Source organism: Monodon monoceros, unplaced genomic scaffold (genome assembly GCF_005190385.1).
Source record: "Monodon monoceros isolate NGI ecotype Baffin Bay Population unplaced genomic scaffold, NGI_Narwhal_1 Super_Scaffold_11, whole genome shotgun sequence".
Classification (NCBI taxonomy): Eukaryota; Metazoa; Chordata; class Mammalia; order Artiodactyla; family Monodontidae; genus Monodon; species Monodon monoceros.
This window is the reverse complement of record NW_021703767.1, coordinates 134980186-134997617: the sequence shown is the minus strand read 5'-3', so window position 1 is coordinate 134997617 and position 17432 is coordinate 134980186. Positions and strand designations below refer to the sequence as shown.

The 17432-nt window shown below is 38.8% G+C and overlaps 1 protein-coding gene across 4 annotated transcripts in view; it reads left to right on the top strand.

Moving 5' to 3' along the window:
- The window catches only part of SATB1 (SATB homeobox 1), a 100525-nt gene that overhangs the window by 43213 nt on the left and 39880 nt on the right, over positions 1-17432 (top strand). For all 4 annotated transcript variants that reach the window (XM_029214162.1, XM_029214161.1, XM_029214164.1 and 1 more), the window contains 3 exons: positions 5529-5640; positions 8223-8677; positions 16651-16863. In XM_029214162.1, the coding sequence (XP_029069995.1) occupies positions 5529-5640; positions 8223-8677; positions 16651-16863 (780 nt within the window). The remainder of the gene's footprint in view (positions 1-5528; positions 5641-8222; positions 8678-16650; positions 16864-17432) is intronic.

The window sequence follows — 17432 nt, the reverse complement described above, 5'->3', positions numbered from 1 at the left end:
GTTAAAAAAAAAAAAAAAAAAAAAATTGTGCACGGAAAGCCTGTATGGAGATCCCATGAATGCTAGGGACCTGCTGGCTTCCGGTACAGGCTGTGTAGTTTATTAGAGTGAACTGTAATATGCAAATAGGGTCCAGCGCTCCAATTACCCTTTAAAGATGGCATGGCTTTCTCTTTCTTCTCCATGAGCACGTAGCGCTTTGAGGGTATTTTGGAAAACTTTTGGTATAGTCGGGGTTAACTGGTTTTTTGACTGGAAGCTGAGCAATCAGAGATAACAGATTTTGCTGTGGTTGGTTGATTTGGCAGAAAAGCATGAACAGTTTTGGTTTAAATGATTGAATAACCTGATTAGCATTGTTTGGGGGTGGGTTTTTTTGTTGATGTTAAAGGCACAGCAAAGCAATTTTAAGGGTAATCAGATCACTGCCTTTCCCCAGTTGATGAACCGTTTTTACAGAAGGCCTCACCTCTCCCCCCAACCTCTTCCTTGGCTCCTAAGATGACCAAGGAGAAAAATAAAAAACTCTCTTCCTTCGGTTTTCTAAATGTGTTATAAATACATACTTAACAGTGTACGTCCTATTCTAGCGGGGGGTTGACAAGATAGAATATTTTGAAAAAATTATGTAACTTCCACTAATTCCTTATGGGTTTGGGGGTTGTTTTTTGTTTTTCAAATGCAGAGACCTGCAGTATTTGAGAGCAAAGGTTCAGAATGTTCTAACCATATCGAAGTCAGGCTGTAGAAAAATTCCACCCTTACCTTTTCACAATTAGAAAGGTTATAAATAATGTATTTGGCTGAAAAGGAAGCTCAGCCTGTGGCAGATGGTATCATTCTAGAGAACCAGGGTTTCTGTGAAGATGGCATTCTTTCAGATCGGAACTCGAGCAGACTCTCAGAAAGAGCCGGAGCTCCTCATAGGGCGCAGACATGTGCTTTATGGATCTTAGAAAAGCTTACAACTTGGCTCCTAGGATGAGAATATTGTGTCACACTGGGGTTAGGAGACCCACAGCCAATTTCTGCCGACTTCCAAACTGTATTTCCTGACGCTGGAAGCTGGGGCCTCTTCCTTGGTTTGTGTTCCTGGGTAGTGTTTGAACTTGGGATTTAAACCGAAGGAGTTTTATCAGCCTGGTTATTTTAGTCCCTGAACGTGGATGCTTTCCACAGACTGGCCACCAAATAAGAAGACTTGTCAGGCAAGCCGTGCCCTTTTCCCAGTGCTTTGGAGAAGCTCGTATAAATAGACACCCAGAGATCTGGGAGAACACGAGCACCGAGCTCGGTGACTTCCAAGAATCTGTGAGGAAGTAGCTTCAAAAACCTGGAAGGGAGCTCTTGCAAATTCAAGAGCAAAGGTTCTTCAAACTCTTTGAGTTCGAGCTTGACAGCTAAAACTGATGGATCGAAAAGATTCCCTGTGACAATTAATCTAACATTACCTTTGACCTTTAAGAAAACAAAGAGAGAAGAGGACTTTCTGGTAGCCTGCAGTAATGACTTATTTCAGTGACCTTTTATCGATCACCAAATAGGTTGCCCAGCCCTGTGATAGGTCCAGGCTATATGGAGATAAGCCCCAAGGCTCACCCACCTAGTAGGAAACAAACAGCGTGATGGGTGCCATAGAGGTTCTATGTACGGGATGTTTGGGCCATCAGGAAGAGCCTTGCAGGAGTCCGCGCTGAAATTGTATCCTAGGTGAGCAGCTGTTAGCTAGAGATGGAAGAGGGCATGGATCAAATAAGTCAGAGGAGTGGTGTGTATCTTCCTGATGTCAGCTACCACCTGGTACCTACTGGCCAGCTTTGGAAGATACCACCAAATTGGAATATCGAAACAAATGGAAATGCTCTTTTTCATTGATGTTTTCCCTTGTTATCCCTTGACCCGACTTGTCATTGAATCATTTAATTTGTATCCTCTTTGTTCTTTCATAAGAAAATTTCTTTGACTTAAAATACATCATTTGAAAATTGTATCTAAGACTCATATGTTATTTAAAGCATAGTCTTTCGACTGATCTGAAATGTGATCACATAATAAAAGCCAATGAAGAGGGAGGCAGAGGGTTGTCATAGTAATTAACTTCTCTTAAGTCCATACTCCGTATGTTCCAGGCTCTGTGCTAATTGTATCACATTCATTGTTTTATTTATTGTCAGTCCAAGTGGAGATAGTATGTCTCTTCAAGTCATTATTTTTCTAGTGACTTGTTCAGTTCTAGGCACATAGCAGGAGTTCCATAGATAGTTCCTGGATGAATGAAAAAAAAAAATGTCCATATGAATAGGTTCTCAGAACAGCCCCAAGAGGTGACTGCTGCTGACATTCCCTTTTAGTACTGGGAATTGTCGTAGTGGTCAGTTAATCTGACCGAGGTCACACTACCAGTGTGTGATACATGTTGGACTTGAATGCAGGTTTAGCTCATTCTGCTTCATCAAATGAACATTTAGTGTGTATTTAATACATGCCAGGCATTTGGGCTGGAAAGGAATACAGAGCCCCAGACCTGCATGGACTCATAGCTTAGTGAGTAATCTTTTTAGTTAGTGATCTTTTTAAACTACATCCTTCTGATTGACAGAAGAATCCCAAGCCTCTTTCTCAGAAACATGGATCTTCGTTTACCTACCCCTTATCCATCCTCAGCCCGTAGGAAAGTATTATCAATCTTGACTTTCTCTTCTTTGTATTATCAAAACAAGAGGTGTTTCTTTATGATTTTCCAAATTTAAGATAGAGGACTGAATGTGATCTTTCAAATACCATGTGCCCCCCCAAGATTCTGAAATCTCTCTTCCCTGCCTTTAAAACTCATAGACCTAGTTAGATGCCATGCCTAAGCCTTCAATGGGGATTTTACCACAGGGAAAAAAAATGTCTCATGCAGTGGCTGCCTGAGCAGTTTAGTTGGACATGTCACTGCATATTGTTCCAGTAAAAATAGAGGTGACCCCAAGTTACCTGAATTATGGACTATTTCCCGGCCCCCTAAAAGCACAGAAAGATAGAGAATCTAGAAAGTTGCTTTGGCATGCGTCATAACCTGTGGATTAGCCTTTTGACTTATGTCTCACTTAGGCTAATATTTACGTTATTCAGCGTTTCCCTAAGCCCGCACCACTTGACAGAGTAGAAAGCATCCAGAAAGTCACTTAAGGACAGAGCCTACCAATTTAGGGTTAAACGAGGGCAGGGGGAAGCTTTGATGAACACGCACATATGGATATTATTTTCCACATATGGGTAATAATGAACTACATAGCACTGTTACATATGGGCCCTAGTTTTATAAAAATATTTCAGATTTTTTTTTTCTTTTCCTCACACATTGTATATTTTTCTTCCTCCCCCACCCCCATATATTTTCCACTCTTGCTCTACTGAATCACATTAAATTGAAATGATCTGTTTACATGTCTCTTCCTAATAGACGGTAAACTTCTTGTAGGCAGAGGCTGTATCTTATCTGCCCTTGTATCCCTAGTACCAGCCAGGGACATAGTAGGTGCACAGCAAAGAGCAAATCTCATAGATGGAACCATTGGCAAAGTCAGGTAGCCTGGACATTTGTCAAAAACCTCAGCAAAACTTTGATATTTCAGACTTTTCTGAAAACTAAGACATAAGCTACATCTAAAATTTACATGTACTATTATGTTAACATTTAAGAATCTGCCAGCATGTCTAAGTTGAAGAGTAATAATTTTTTAAAAATTGGACCAAAGTAGAAGAACATGGGCTCTCACCCATTTGCAGAATCACAGTGATCCATCAGCCGTCTCAGTAGTTTTGTTAGTGTCTGACTTTATTGATTGATCATTAATAGAGTAAGTGTGATTGAAGCTGACGGATTGTTAACTGGATCAGGTAATCTTCTGGGTCCGGTTTTGGCAACCTTGCTAAGTATCTTTTTGTACCTTGGACTGAGGGACTCTCTTAGTCTGGATTAATGGCAGAGTATCATGAGCACATTAAGAATGTCTTTTTAGAGAAATGTAAAAATGACTATCCAGTAGAAAGTGTCAAAAAAAAAAAAGAAGAAAGATATCATAGTGCCTCTTAGGAAAGATAGCCATGTTTTACATCAATAATGTAACTCCAGCTTATCCTTCACTGGAAGTTCTTCAAAGGTCCCCAAGGTTTACATATTACAGGAATGTGTGCATGCTACAAAATTAACACTGATGACGGATGTCAGGAGAAACAATGATAATCAAAAGAGCTCTACGTTAGAAGTAGCTTAAAGAAGGTAACGATGTAAAAATACTTTTGTCCCCAAACTGGCTTTTCTGCTTGTTCCCCGCCTTCTGTAAATCGTTTTCACCACAGACCACCTGAAGTCTGAAATGTAAGTTCTCATGTTTCTACACATAGGAGTGGAGGACAGATTGGCTCTGCAAAGTCTAATTATTCCTACGACTCGATGGGAAATTAATTTAGCCACTACTAGAGAATATGAGTGTTGTGGCTGGAAATAACCATGACCAAGTCACTGAAATGACCAGAACCAAAATTTCCTGGGAAGAAAATACTTTTCTTTGTTGAAAATGAGTTTAAAAAAAAAAGGCAAAACTAGTAATACATCAAAATCATTGTCTTTCTTCATTTTTCTATGTTAAACTGTTGACTCCATTTTCCAAGCTTTTGTTATTAGAAGCAGGATGAAGACAAGTGACAAAATAGGGCGTTTTCTTTTTTGTGGTATCCTTGAGAGATGAGTCACCATGAAATGCATATTTTAAAAAATGATATGGTTAGTTTGAAATTCAAAACCCAAGCCTTACTATATATGAAGCTAGCAATAAGATTGCAGCATATGTTTTTCTTCTGTTAGAGGATCTTTGTGAATAGTTTTTCTCTTCTTAAATGTGGTCAGTCAGCCTTGCAACAGTGTTAATTTACCTCCAAGTGAAACCCAAATACCATGACTGGAAAGTGCAAGGGGTGTTTCCCAAACTTTAGTGGGCACGCAGATCCCCGGGGATCTGATTAAAATGCAGGTGTTGCTTGACCAGGTCTGGAGTAGGGCCCAATATTCTGCATTTCTAATAAGCTTCCAGATGATGCTGATATTATGGTCCCTGGGCCATCCTGGGAGTTGCAAGGATGGAGAATTTAGTCACCAAACCACAAAGTGGCATTTATTTATGAATTACAATCAGAAAGTCATCTCCAAGTATTTGGATTTATTGGGATCGGTGGAAGTTTGAAGTTTGTCCTCCCAGGAACACATGACATTGGTGGAGGTCCCATACATACTAGAGCAAAGTCTGTGGGTGTGATCATTTTATACCAGTCTCAGTGGACTGTTGCTTTCTACTTAAATAAAGCATTTGATGCTCTACTTATTGACTTTGAAGAAGTCATGGCTTTAGGCTACAGTGTGAAACAAAAATGTATTGGTACTCAGTTGATGAAAAAAAGTTACAGTTTCCACAATTGAAATCATGTCTGTGTTCTGTCTTGTGCCGCTGTGTATTACAACTGTTTCCATCCCCCTCTTCATGCAGAGTATGATTTCTTCCATTGTGAACAGCACTTACTATGCAAATGTCTCAGCAGCAAAATGTCAAGAATTTGGAAGGTGGTACAAACATTTCAAGAAGACAAAAGATATGATGGGTAAGCAGAAAACCGTTGCAGCGGTGGCTACATACCATTACGTGTCATTTGGGGGTTTATCCAAGTTGCATGTAAAGCCAGGTCTTGTGATTGCCCAATTAGAGATCAATTTAGAATGTTTCTTGGAGGGTGGGGAGTGGGTCTGAGTATAATGAGATAATTAAATTCAATAAATGTTTGTGTTTAAATCAGCCCAACTGACTTGGTTGTCAGACATGCAGGAGATGGAGGCGAGGCGGGGTGTGGGGGGGAGCTGTCATTTTTTAACATCTCAGCGAAGACCTAACCAGGCCTTGAATAACTAATATTGGCTGTGGGTTCTCTCAGAGATAAATCATGCTTTTATGGTTTTTTGAGTTTTCTTTGAGAGAAAGGGAAAGTGCCAATTTTTACACCCAATTTTTGAGGATATTCAATTGTATTTATAGTCTCCACAGTTGAGATCAAGTGATATTTACAGCTATAGTCTCCAGCCCCCCCAGACAGGCACTTTGGTGAGCATATTGCTTTACCATCCGTAACCAAAGAACCATTGCATCATTTCTAGACTCTCAATGCCATGGCATCCTATCTTAACATGTAACTTTAGGTCAATATTTGTTACGCAGGAAATACATTAAAATTATCTGCAGTGTGAAGTGACAGATAAAAGTTGTGTGTTGTACCCTACCTAGCATTTAGATTATGTCATTTCTCCCTGTTGAGTTTGTTAGTGTTCGTTAAAGCAAACACTGTGATTAAGGTTAATGTTTTAATTTCTATTAAGGTTTTCTTTCTTGTACCTACCAAATAAAATGTTTTAAAATAATATAGGAATGGGATGTTTAATATGCATAGCATTACGTTGTGTTTTAAGTCTATTTCTGTTTACTTCCATTACATTCATTCAGTAAAACAATAATAACTTCTCCTGAAGATTTTAAGAGGCAAGAGAACCTGAATTTTGAGCCTGTTTTAGCTTTTAATATTTGAAGCAAAACCATCCATCTACCAAAACAGATTCTTTGCCGTTTATAGCTTAGAGCTGTAATGAAGACAATGCATCATTTTTTGGAATAATTGCTTGAATTACTATTCCCTATGAATGGCCCACTTGGGCTGATATCACTGGTAGAAATGGAAGGTTTCTTCCCCAATGCTTAGTTATATTTTGCATATATCAGTGACTATAGCAATATGATAAGTTACTCTAAATATAAAGCCTGAATATTTAATAAAAAGAGAAATGATGATTAAAATCAACCCAGAGTCCACACATGGGAAGCATGGTGTACTATTTATTCATTTATTGGCCGCACTGCACAGCGTGTGGGATCTTAGTTCCCCAACCAGGGATCAAACCCGGACCCCACAGCAGTGAAAGTGCGGAGTCTTAACCACTGGACCGCCAGGGAATTCCCATGGTGTACTATTTAGAAAGACTCACCTACTGACCATCCTCAGCCTTTCAGGTCAAGAGCATCCAAGCAGTCTCTTCCCTGTAGCAGGAAAGCAGTTGACACGCTCACTATCACTCTCAACCAGTCCATGTGAGGGATCTAGCCAAGGGAGAAACGTTCGTCCTGCGTGGGTGGTAATAAATTGCAAGATGGTGACAGTATCACCATTGCATCAGAGTGACTCCCTACCCCTTCCTTGAAAGATTGTCATAGCATCTGGTGATGGTCACAGCTTCTTCAAGAAGCATTTGGGTCTTAGCAACACTGGGTACGCTGGCTTGCAATACATTAAGTCCTTTGCTTCATTCTAAGAAATATTTGCAGCTATACCCATCATCTAACATGATAGTTAGAATTCAGCAAAACAGGACATGTAAGATACCCAGCCCAGTGTTTAGCATGCACTCAGTTATCATTACTGATCATTATGACCACTTTTATTATTTATTATATTGATTAGTTTTCTATATTAACAGCTAGGTTAAAATTGAACATAAGTAACATGCGTGTGCTTTTTTTCTTGCAAACTTTTTGCCTGGAGTAGTAACAGTTAATGTATATATTATGAGAAAATACTTGCATATTTCTTTTTTCTACAGTTGCATGTGATCTTTTTCTGGCTCCACTCACTCTTTCTAGTTGCCGTTAAGGAAATAGTGTTCTTCTAGAAGCTATTTGGCTTTTTGGGGGCCGCATGCAGCACGTGGCTTGCAGGATCTTAGGTCCCCAACCAGGGATCAAACCCAGGTCCTCAGCCGTGAAAGCGCCAAGTCCTAACCACTGGACTGCCGGGGAATTCCCTAGAAGCTATTTTAAAATAAATGCTGCCTTATAAGAAGTAAGAGTGGATAATCGTTTGACCCCCAGACTAGTCACATAGACTTTGAAAATAATTGATTTCTGGCCTTAAACCTAAACCACATTATAAAACTAGAAAGCGTTATCCCCCTTTCAAAGTTTGTGCCATGGTGCAGAGGACAAAAGTAAAAGCATAGCCAGTTGCATTCCATCTTGAGATGTTCTTAGTTTCTTTGGACCTTGGGTGTGCCCTGTGCCTTCTGTCTGTATTAGGGAATGACCAGAGATCCTTATCAATGCAGATCATTGTTGGCTCAACGTGATTTTCCTTCTTGTCCACTTCAGTTGAAATGGATAGTCTCTCTGAACTATCCCAGCAAGGTGCCAACCACGTCAACTTTGGCCAGCAGCCGGTCCCAGGGAACACCGCGGAGCAACCCCCGTCCCCCGCGCAGCTCTCCCACGGCAGCCAGCCCTCTGTCCGGACCCCTCTTCCCAACCTGCACCCTGGGCTCGTGTCAACGCCCATCAGTCCTCAGTTGGTCAACCAGCAGCTGGTGATGGCTCAGCTGCTGAACCAGCAGTATGCAGTGAACAGACTTCTAGCCCAGCAGTCCTTAAACCAACAGTACTTGAACCACCCTCCCCCTGTTAGTAGATCTATGAATAAGCCTTTGGAGCAACAGGTTTCCACCAACACAGAGGTGTCTTCCGAAATCTACCAGTGGGTACGTGATGAACTGAAACGGGCAGGAATCTCCCAGGCAGTATTTGCACGTGTGGCTTTTAACAGAACTCAGGTCAGTTTTGTTTTATGTGTAAATGGTTCCTCTCTCTCTTTTTCTCTTCCTTCTTTAATCCCATCTATACTAATGTTTATGCTCTTACTTTGTACTAACATTTTTTTCCTTCTCTCCCTGTGGTCATATTGTCTGTACCTGGGAGTGCCTACATTTTATCATTTCTCTGCTTATCGTAAACCTCTTCTACCAAGAGAAAGCTGTGTACAAATCGATCCTGATTCAGGGGCCTTGAAAGAATAAATATCGAAAATATTTCAAACTGACATTACCTGTGCTTTTATGTAATGGAATTATAGACTGTTAGTAGCAGATTGAGAAAGGTTTGAGGACTTGGTCAAGGCCATTTCATTGGTAGGGCTCCAGGCTTCTAGCCCACTATCCGCCTTTCCTAGACCAGGGATCAGCAGACCTTTTCGGTGATAGGCCAGATAGTAAGTATTTTAGTCTTTGAGGGCCATAGCAGCCATAGACAGAAATGCATAAAACTATTTACAAAACAGGCCCTGGGGTAGGCTTGGCCTAGGAGGCCAAGATTTGCATATACCCCTTGTGTTCGCACCTTTGTCCTCCTGGGCAAATTCCTGTGAAGATATTATCAGGAAGGAAGATGTTTAGCAGGATGTGGAGAAAGGGTGATATACAGGAGAAGACCTAAGATAAAAGACATCTGAAAAGCCCTAAAAATATTGATTCCATTGGGCTTCCCTGGTGGTGCAGTGGTTGAGAGTCCGCCTGCCGATGCAGGGGACACGGGTTCGTTCCCCGGTGCACGTCCAGAGCCTGTGCTCCGCAACGGGAGAGGCCACAACAGTGAGAGGCCCACGTACCGCAAAAAAAAAAAAAAAAAAAAAAATTGATTCCATTAAACACTGAATGAGAGGATTTTTTTTAAATGTCTTTATTTTTTGAAACTAGTATGATATATACATGGTGTTTATTACACACACACACACCCTCCCCAGAAAAACCCCAGAAGAACATGTAACTTTGATGAGAATGAGGACATTATGTCCTTCTAACTTTTCTTGTTTTGCCACTGTTCTTTCGTCAATTTTTTTTTTTTTTGGCCTGACTCATACTTTCCTTTCGTATTTAAGTTATTTTGTTTATTACATGATTATAAGAATAAAATCCGGGGGCTTCCCTGGTGGCGCAGTGGTTGAGAGTCCGCCTGCCGATGCAGAGGACACGGGTTCGTGTCCCGGTCCGGGAGGATCCCACATGCCGCGGAGCCATGGCCACTGGGCCTGCGCGTCCGGAGCCTGTGCTCCGCAACGGGAGAGGCCACAACAGTGGGAGGCCCGCGTACCGCAAAAAAAATTAAAATAAAATCCGGGTACAAAAATATCTAGTATTAATTCCTTGCTGGCAGTTTCCATACCTAGGAGAATTCCCAGCTGTGACTTATTTTTGGCTTGCCTTCACTGGATTGAAACTTAGGAGGCCTTACAAAGCCTTTAACTCAGTGTTTGTTTTCAGTTTCTTTAACTGTTTTTTGTACATCATCTGTCTGTGTTTAAAAGGGTGGTTGCAAAGTTATTTCTCAGGTTAAAATTGTATGGTTTTACCTAGTTTTATTAATATATCTTTACAACTTAAAAATGTGTTCATTATTAGGTGGTAAATTTAATATGACACCTCTATTCAGTTGGAGGGTCATTATTTTAAAAAAAATTTTTAAATGAATGGATGAAAGGATCAAGTCAGCCTTCTAGCTACTCCTGTTTCTGGCAGCATCCTTTATTTTTGTAAATAGCGGTAACTACCAGTAGTTCTTAGTACTGGGCAAAAACCAGGCAGGTCTCTGCATAAAAGTTGCTTGTTGAACTGAATTGAAAGCCCACAAAGACAGCACTGACATGGACACAAATGACTCACAGATTCAGTGGAAAGCATTTTGGAAATTGAGCAAATTGTTATTTCTTAAAGGACCAAGGAAAGTGTGTTTTATGTAGTAAAGAGAGTCTAGCTGAAGGTGAAAAGGGTAAGGTCACTACCCATCAGTGTGTTTTTTCTTCTGTGGGGCTGTAATGTCCCAGGCATCATCACCCTGGAGAGTGACCATTTGTCCTCCTTGGGTTTTCATGTGGACAGATTCCACAGATATCAATAGGATTTGTTACTGGAAAAAAGACAGAGTTCTCTATTTTATACCCTATCAATCTCTTCGAAAAGATGGTTATCTCTGTGGTTAACATTGAAAACAGTGACTTAATGTTTTCAAGGGAGAGAGGAGAATGAAACCCGGGTGCAGCTTGATATCCATCTCTTTATTAATAATAGCCAGTTGAGAAAGCGTCATTACCGAAAAATTGTCTGGAGCCCCGGATGACAGAGGGGTTTGGTTTTAAACCTGTATAGAGGTAATTGGGACTCTTCCGTCGAAGTGGATGATGGGCCATGTTTGAAGCCGTCAGATTTCAATGAGAGTCATTGTCTATGTATATTTAAGAGTTCACTTTTGGGGAATTCGCTTTGGAACACGCAAGCATGCATGTCTTTTCGGTGGTCATACCAAAACACCACGCACACTCACGCGTACACACACAGCTGCATTTATTTTAATGATTATATATTCATATGAGTGTATGTAGTATGTTTATTTCAAACTGTATGCATTTCAATAAAAGCAGGTGCATCGTGAGAGTGTATGGTGTGAGTGTGGAGGATGAAAATACACATGCTAATGCATATGTTTAGAGCAGGAGCTCTGCAGAGTTAAACCGCACAGACACATTTGTGTGTACTTATTACAGTGTGCAATTCCGGCTCCAGGTTTTAAAAAAATTAATGTAAAATATGTACATACAAATGCAAAGTTCTCTGATGTGATCGGATAAAGACACTGGCATCCTATAAACAGTATGTTAAAACATTCATTTTATAGATAATGCTGTTGTGAGTTGAGAATATCGACAGCTCTGTATAACTTTAAAATCCTGGGTCTCATCTTTCAACTCTTCATTGGAGAATTTTCTCATCAGCTTAATTGGGTCTCCTGAATTAAAACATACCCCTCTCTTTTAAGACATTCCTGTATCACTATTTTTTAAAGTTGAAAACAAAACAAAAAGATGATAAAAGAGTCTACCTTTTCTGAAAGCTTGTGATGAAATTTATATAATTCCTTGTTTTTAAGGATGTTTCCCCCTTCTGAATTGATGGGCATATGTTCTTTAATTGCTACGGAAGGTACCAGCTTTTAGCATCTGTCATTCATTCAGTTATGCCTACTTGATGTCTTTTTAATGGAAACCCATGGCTAAAATTAATTGCTGAAGCTTCTAGATTTATACTTTTCAATTCACTTCTCTGTATTACTGCTACTTAAAGGTCGTGATAGAAGAAAATATATTCTTTAGTGCTCCCCCCGCTTTTTAAAATAAATCCCATAGTTTAACTCTGATCCCATTCTGTGGCTTTTCCCCTTTTTTCTCCCCCCTCCTCTTGTCTTTGGCACACTTTATTTTCCAGTAAAATAAAGAATGAAGATGGATTATTCAAAACTGATAACAGTAATGGACCATCATGTAATGTTTTATTGAATTTGAGTTCTGTAAATTATGTGGTGGAGAGAAATTTGCCTGCTTAAGTATAACAGAAATTGCTACTGTGTTCCTATAATTCTTCACAGTGTAATTTAAGAAAAGTCCACTCTCCATATCACTATTGAATAAAAGGTAAAAAGGTGCTATTACCCCAACGTGACAGCTCTTGTTTGGCCTCCCAACCGACAGAGATAAATGTGTCTGCTTATAACTTGCTTGGCCTGAGTCCAAGGTAGGAGGTGGAGTTTGAAAGTAGTCTTTCACCTGGACATGTGATTAAAAATTCACCAAACAAGAGGCAGGTAGCCTTGAAGAATCTTCTACGTGTTTTATTTTTAGAGGGAGGTTTCATCAAATCATATTTTCCTTCTGAGGGCTTTGAAGTTCCACGAAGCTGATAAAAATCTATTTGAATCAGTGATTATGTTCAAAGAGGAGACAAACGGGAGGCCAGACAGGCTTTTTGTTCATATTGGCAGTCTCTTTCGCTTATCTGCTGTTTTAAAGAATTCATAATTAGCTTTTGGAAGTACTGATAATATTTATTGAAGGTTTTTCTTTCTTTTCCAGTACTAATGAATTTTACTTGTAAACTCTTTCTGGAATGTAAAAAAGGTTTAGGTATTCATCAGCAAGTTCACTCTTTAATTGAAAACATTAGAAATCTCGCAACCACTATGGAATGGCGATGCAGAATAAGTTTACGTTTTCATGTATAGAGCACATATTGAACAATTTGAAGATGTGAAGTGCCATGAAAAGCAGCTTCTCGTTTCCCATAAAATTGATATCCATGAGGTGCTGGTAACATACTACATAATATACAAAGTCGCAAGTTCTTTTTGGAAACAAAAATGACTAATGATTTTGTTTAATTTCATTCAACACATTTATTGAGCACCTATGGGGCATAATATTGGTAAATATTTTAGTCCTGGTATTTCAGCAGTAGCAAGTATGGTACATGATGACCTTGACATGTTATTTTTTAGCATGAAGAAAAGTTTTTGGTAAGAGGTCTCTCTTACTATCCACCATGAGGCATTACTACAAATGACCTTGACCTAACTTGGCAAGTCTTAACTGGATTTTCAGTCATGGGAAATGGGAAACAAGGGCCACATACATCTTGAATCCATAAATGTAGCTACTCAAATAACAACAACCCAAACAGGACCAAAACGTGCATTCCCATATCCGGATTCTAATGCCAGTCGTTTCACATTCAGAATTTTCTCAAGTGACATCATTCTCTTTAAAAAAGTAATTAACACATTCTAATCAAAACATTTTCTAATAATATTTTCAAGCATTTCCACCAGGGGGCACTCCCCTCATTGAAAGCCTGGGCCAAAAAAAAAAAAAAAAAAACACACACAAAAACCCGAAGGTTTGTAAAATACCTGAGACTGTCTACACTGTCTGCTTTCGAGCTCTGTAAATGTCCCAGGATTTGAAATATCAGTCTAGACCTTCAACACATCCCAGGCAGAAAACCTTCACTCGCTCTAGTTAGAATAATTAAGTGGAAATAAAATGCTTTGCCCGGAAAACATTTCATATGCTCAAATGGGACGTCATGCTAATGTCAAAATATGAGTAGAGAAATTGCTAAATTCTCTCCCAGGTGACCTTCTGTTACTTTAAGCCATACAGGAATGACTCAGTCTCATGTTAGCAAGACTTGATATCATTATGTATTTTTTCACGTGTTGGCTTTCTCACTGTAGTTCTCTGCTGTCTCGGGAAACATTTGTAATGGAAAGAGATGACATTTTGTTATCTGAGATCTCTGAATGTCTAATTTCAAATTTCCCAAATATAATAACATCTGTTTATAGGATCTCTTTTGACCTAAAGTGTTTTGTTTTTTTTATTGAAGTATAGTTGATTTACAATGTTATGTTAGCTTCAGGTGTACAGCACAGTAATTCAGTTCTTATATATTCATATTCTTATATATATTTTTTCAGATTCTTTTCCCTTATAGGTTATTACAAAATATTGAGTATAGTTCCCTGTGCTATACAGTAGGTCCTTGTTGATTATTTTATGTATGTTGATAGTAGTGTGTATGTGTTAATCCCACACTCCTGTTTTATCCTTTCTCCCTTCCTCTTTGGTAACCGTAAGTTTGTTTTCTGTTGTCTGTGTGTCTGTTTCTGTTTTGTAAATAAGTTCATTTGTACCATTTTTCTTAGATTCTGAATATAAGTGATACATGATACTTGTCTTTCTCTGTCAGACTTACTTCACTTAGTTTGATAATCTCTAGGTCCATCCATGTTGCTGCAAAAAAATTTTTTTAAATTACTGAACAATTAGTGTAGATAAACGTCTTACAAAGTGCCACATAACTTTCCACTGAAGGCTCACCTTGAGTACATTATTAATGACCATTAGAATTTTCCCATGGGGAGCATATCTTGTTAAGTTTCTGTCACCCATTTGGAATTTTTTCCTTCTATGGTCTGAATACACATAATCCATTTAGTAAATATTTATCAAACACTTACGTGGCAGGCATTGTGCTGGGATGACAAAAAAAGAATATTAGACTATTGTACTCAAGGAATTTATAATGTATTTATGTGTACTGTATGTTTCTCTTTCTGTAGAGTTAAGATATATTGCTTTGTGAAATACATCTTTTAATATCTTTAAAAATTTTTTATCCCCATTTGGTAGGGAAGAGTTTAGAGCAAGGGCTGTTTTTTTTACACCTATTTTCAAACATTGTTTCTGAGACCTGTATTTCTTGGTTTCAACGTGACACATCAAAAACACAGTCAATCTAATTAGTTGGCCTTGCGCAAATTAAATAGCTGGGTGATTGACTGCCTGTTTGACTGAATTTTAGTTAAATTGACTGGATGTTTTGCTCATGTATAAACACAGTTGCAACATTACTTGTCAGTATTATAAATGAAAGGACAAGTACCCTTCATTCTTCAGTCACATTTCTTAGGGTGAAACTGGCTTCCCTTGCATAGACCAAATGAGAAACTAAAATGTACTCTTAAGCCCCCGAGCCTATTGGAGGATCTTTTTTAATAGCAGCCTATATAGATCGTTTTTGAAGTGGACACTGCTTTTATATTGTCTGTACCAACTGCTATCTTGGGGCAATATGCTACATTTTCCTTGAGGAATTGGGAACAAAGCCAGGTTTGCGCTTCTAGGAAACCATGAAAAAACCCCAATGTTATAATGTTGGGGCTTGGTTGTTTTGACATGACACTTTACCTCCCTTTCCCAAATGTACCCTGTTGCCATTTCTGCAGGGTTATTAGAAAGTGAAATTTGCAAATGATATAGAGATCTCCACAACATTTTATTCTGAGCCATATTGTGATAAACTGAAATGTAGAAAGCAAACACGTCTTGGCATTCCAGGCATTTTTTCATGCGGAAGGTTGAAGAGGTAAGGCCTGCTCAGTCCTTATCAAATGGGCAGAAAATGTTTCTAATCCTTGTATTTCATATAAGCCCTTAAACAAAATTGTGGAGAAACACCCATTTTTAAAATGCATTCTTCCAAAAATTAAAGAAGTAGTTAACAATTCTCTGTTATTTGGGGAGGAATACCATAAAGAAGTTTACTAATTAATGGTTTGTGAATTTCTTCTAGCACTATTAGAAATGTTTATTCCTCAAGAAATTTGATTTTTACAGAATTTGGTAATATTCTTTTTCTTGGCATGCTATGATGGATTTTTGCAGTATGGAAAGGGGGTTATGTATTTCAAATTTAAAGGATGGTTTCTGAAGTTCAAATTTTCAACCTGTTACTCAGAGGCATATTGTATAGCAAGCAGTATAGTTTCCTTAAGCGGTAAATAGAAAGAATCACTTGTCATTGACTCCAATAATTTGAAAACCAAGGAATAATGTAAAATATTGCCTGCAAAAACATAGCATAAATCTTAGATGATGCTTTAGTGATATTCTTTTTCCTAGTATGTTACAATTCATTTTCGAGTATTTTCTTTGTAAATCCTACTTCTCTCGAAATGGCTTTGTATCTTTACATATTGGGCTGTTGGCATTCCACTGCCTTTGTGTTGGCAGCTTGAGAACTATACAGTTCAGTGCTGTCGTATTATGAGCATTTCATTTATTCTTAACTTGCCTCAATCCTGTCTCTGTGAAAGATTTCATGGCAAGTTAAGCTACTCAAAAGAAGGAGACCAATTAGGCAGTTGCAGTTCATGTTATATGTAAAGCAGACGCTTAATAAAATTAAGAATACAATTGAGGCTCTCTTCTCTACCACTTCAATTGTAACTAATATATTCCTATGTGGAATTAATGCTTCTGACTGTTCATTTTCTGAACAGAGTGGAGAAGAAAAGGAAAGGTTCACCGCGGGCTGGGCAGAGCATGGGGCCAAGCTCACCCTGTGCCTTTCATTCCCTGCAGGGCTTGCTTTCAGAAATCCTACGAAAGGAAGAGGACCCCAAGACTGCATCCCAGTCTTTGCTGGTAAACCTTCGGGCTATGCAGAATTTCTTGCAGTTACCGGAAGCTGAGAGAGATCGAATTTACCAGGATGAAAGGGAAAGGAGCTTGAATGCAGCCTCAGCGATGGGTCCTGCCCCCCTGATAAGCACACCGCCCAGCCGCCCTCCCCAGGTGAACTCTCTTTTTCCTCCTCACCTTTCTGCTTTTTGTTTTTGTTTAAAAAAAAGAAAAAGTCTAAGGAAGAATCTCAACAAGCATGAGAAAGGTAGATGAATAGGGATTTTTTTTTTTAATAGTAATTCATAGACTTGCTTGAGGAGAATTTGGTCCCAGCTCACTAATTCTGATATAAAAACAAGTAGCTACTAATTAGATAGAGGGAAAAAAATTACTTTGTGTTGCTTCATTTGGGGAGTTCTTTGGGGGTGAAAAGTCATGTTGAAATGGGATATTTGGCCCTACTACTATTAAGTAAAAAGGTATTTTAAACTCAATAGGAAAAAAAAAAAGTAATGAAGTCCATTTTATCCCTGCACGTTTTAGAACCACCATTTGAATAGTAAATAAATAAAAATAAATAATTCCATTTGTATTTATGCTTTCCAATACCAACTGCAGCTGGTACCAATTACGCATCATCTCGTTTGTAATCTTTCATAATTAAGTTTAATACAATCCTTGAAGGCAGCTTTAAATGGGGCTGATAAGGAATTCCATCCATATTCCCAGAAATGGGCACG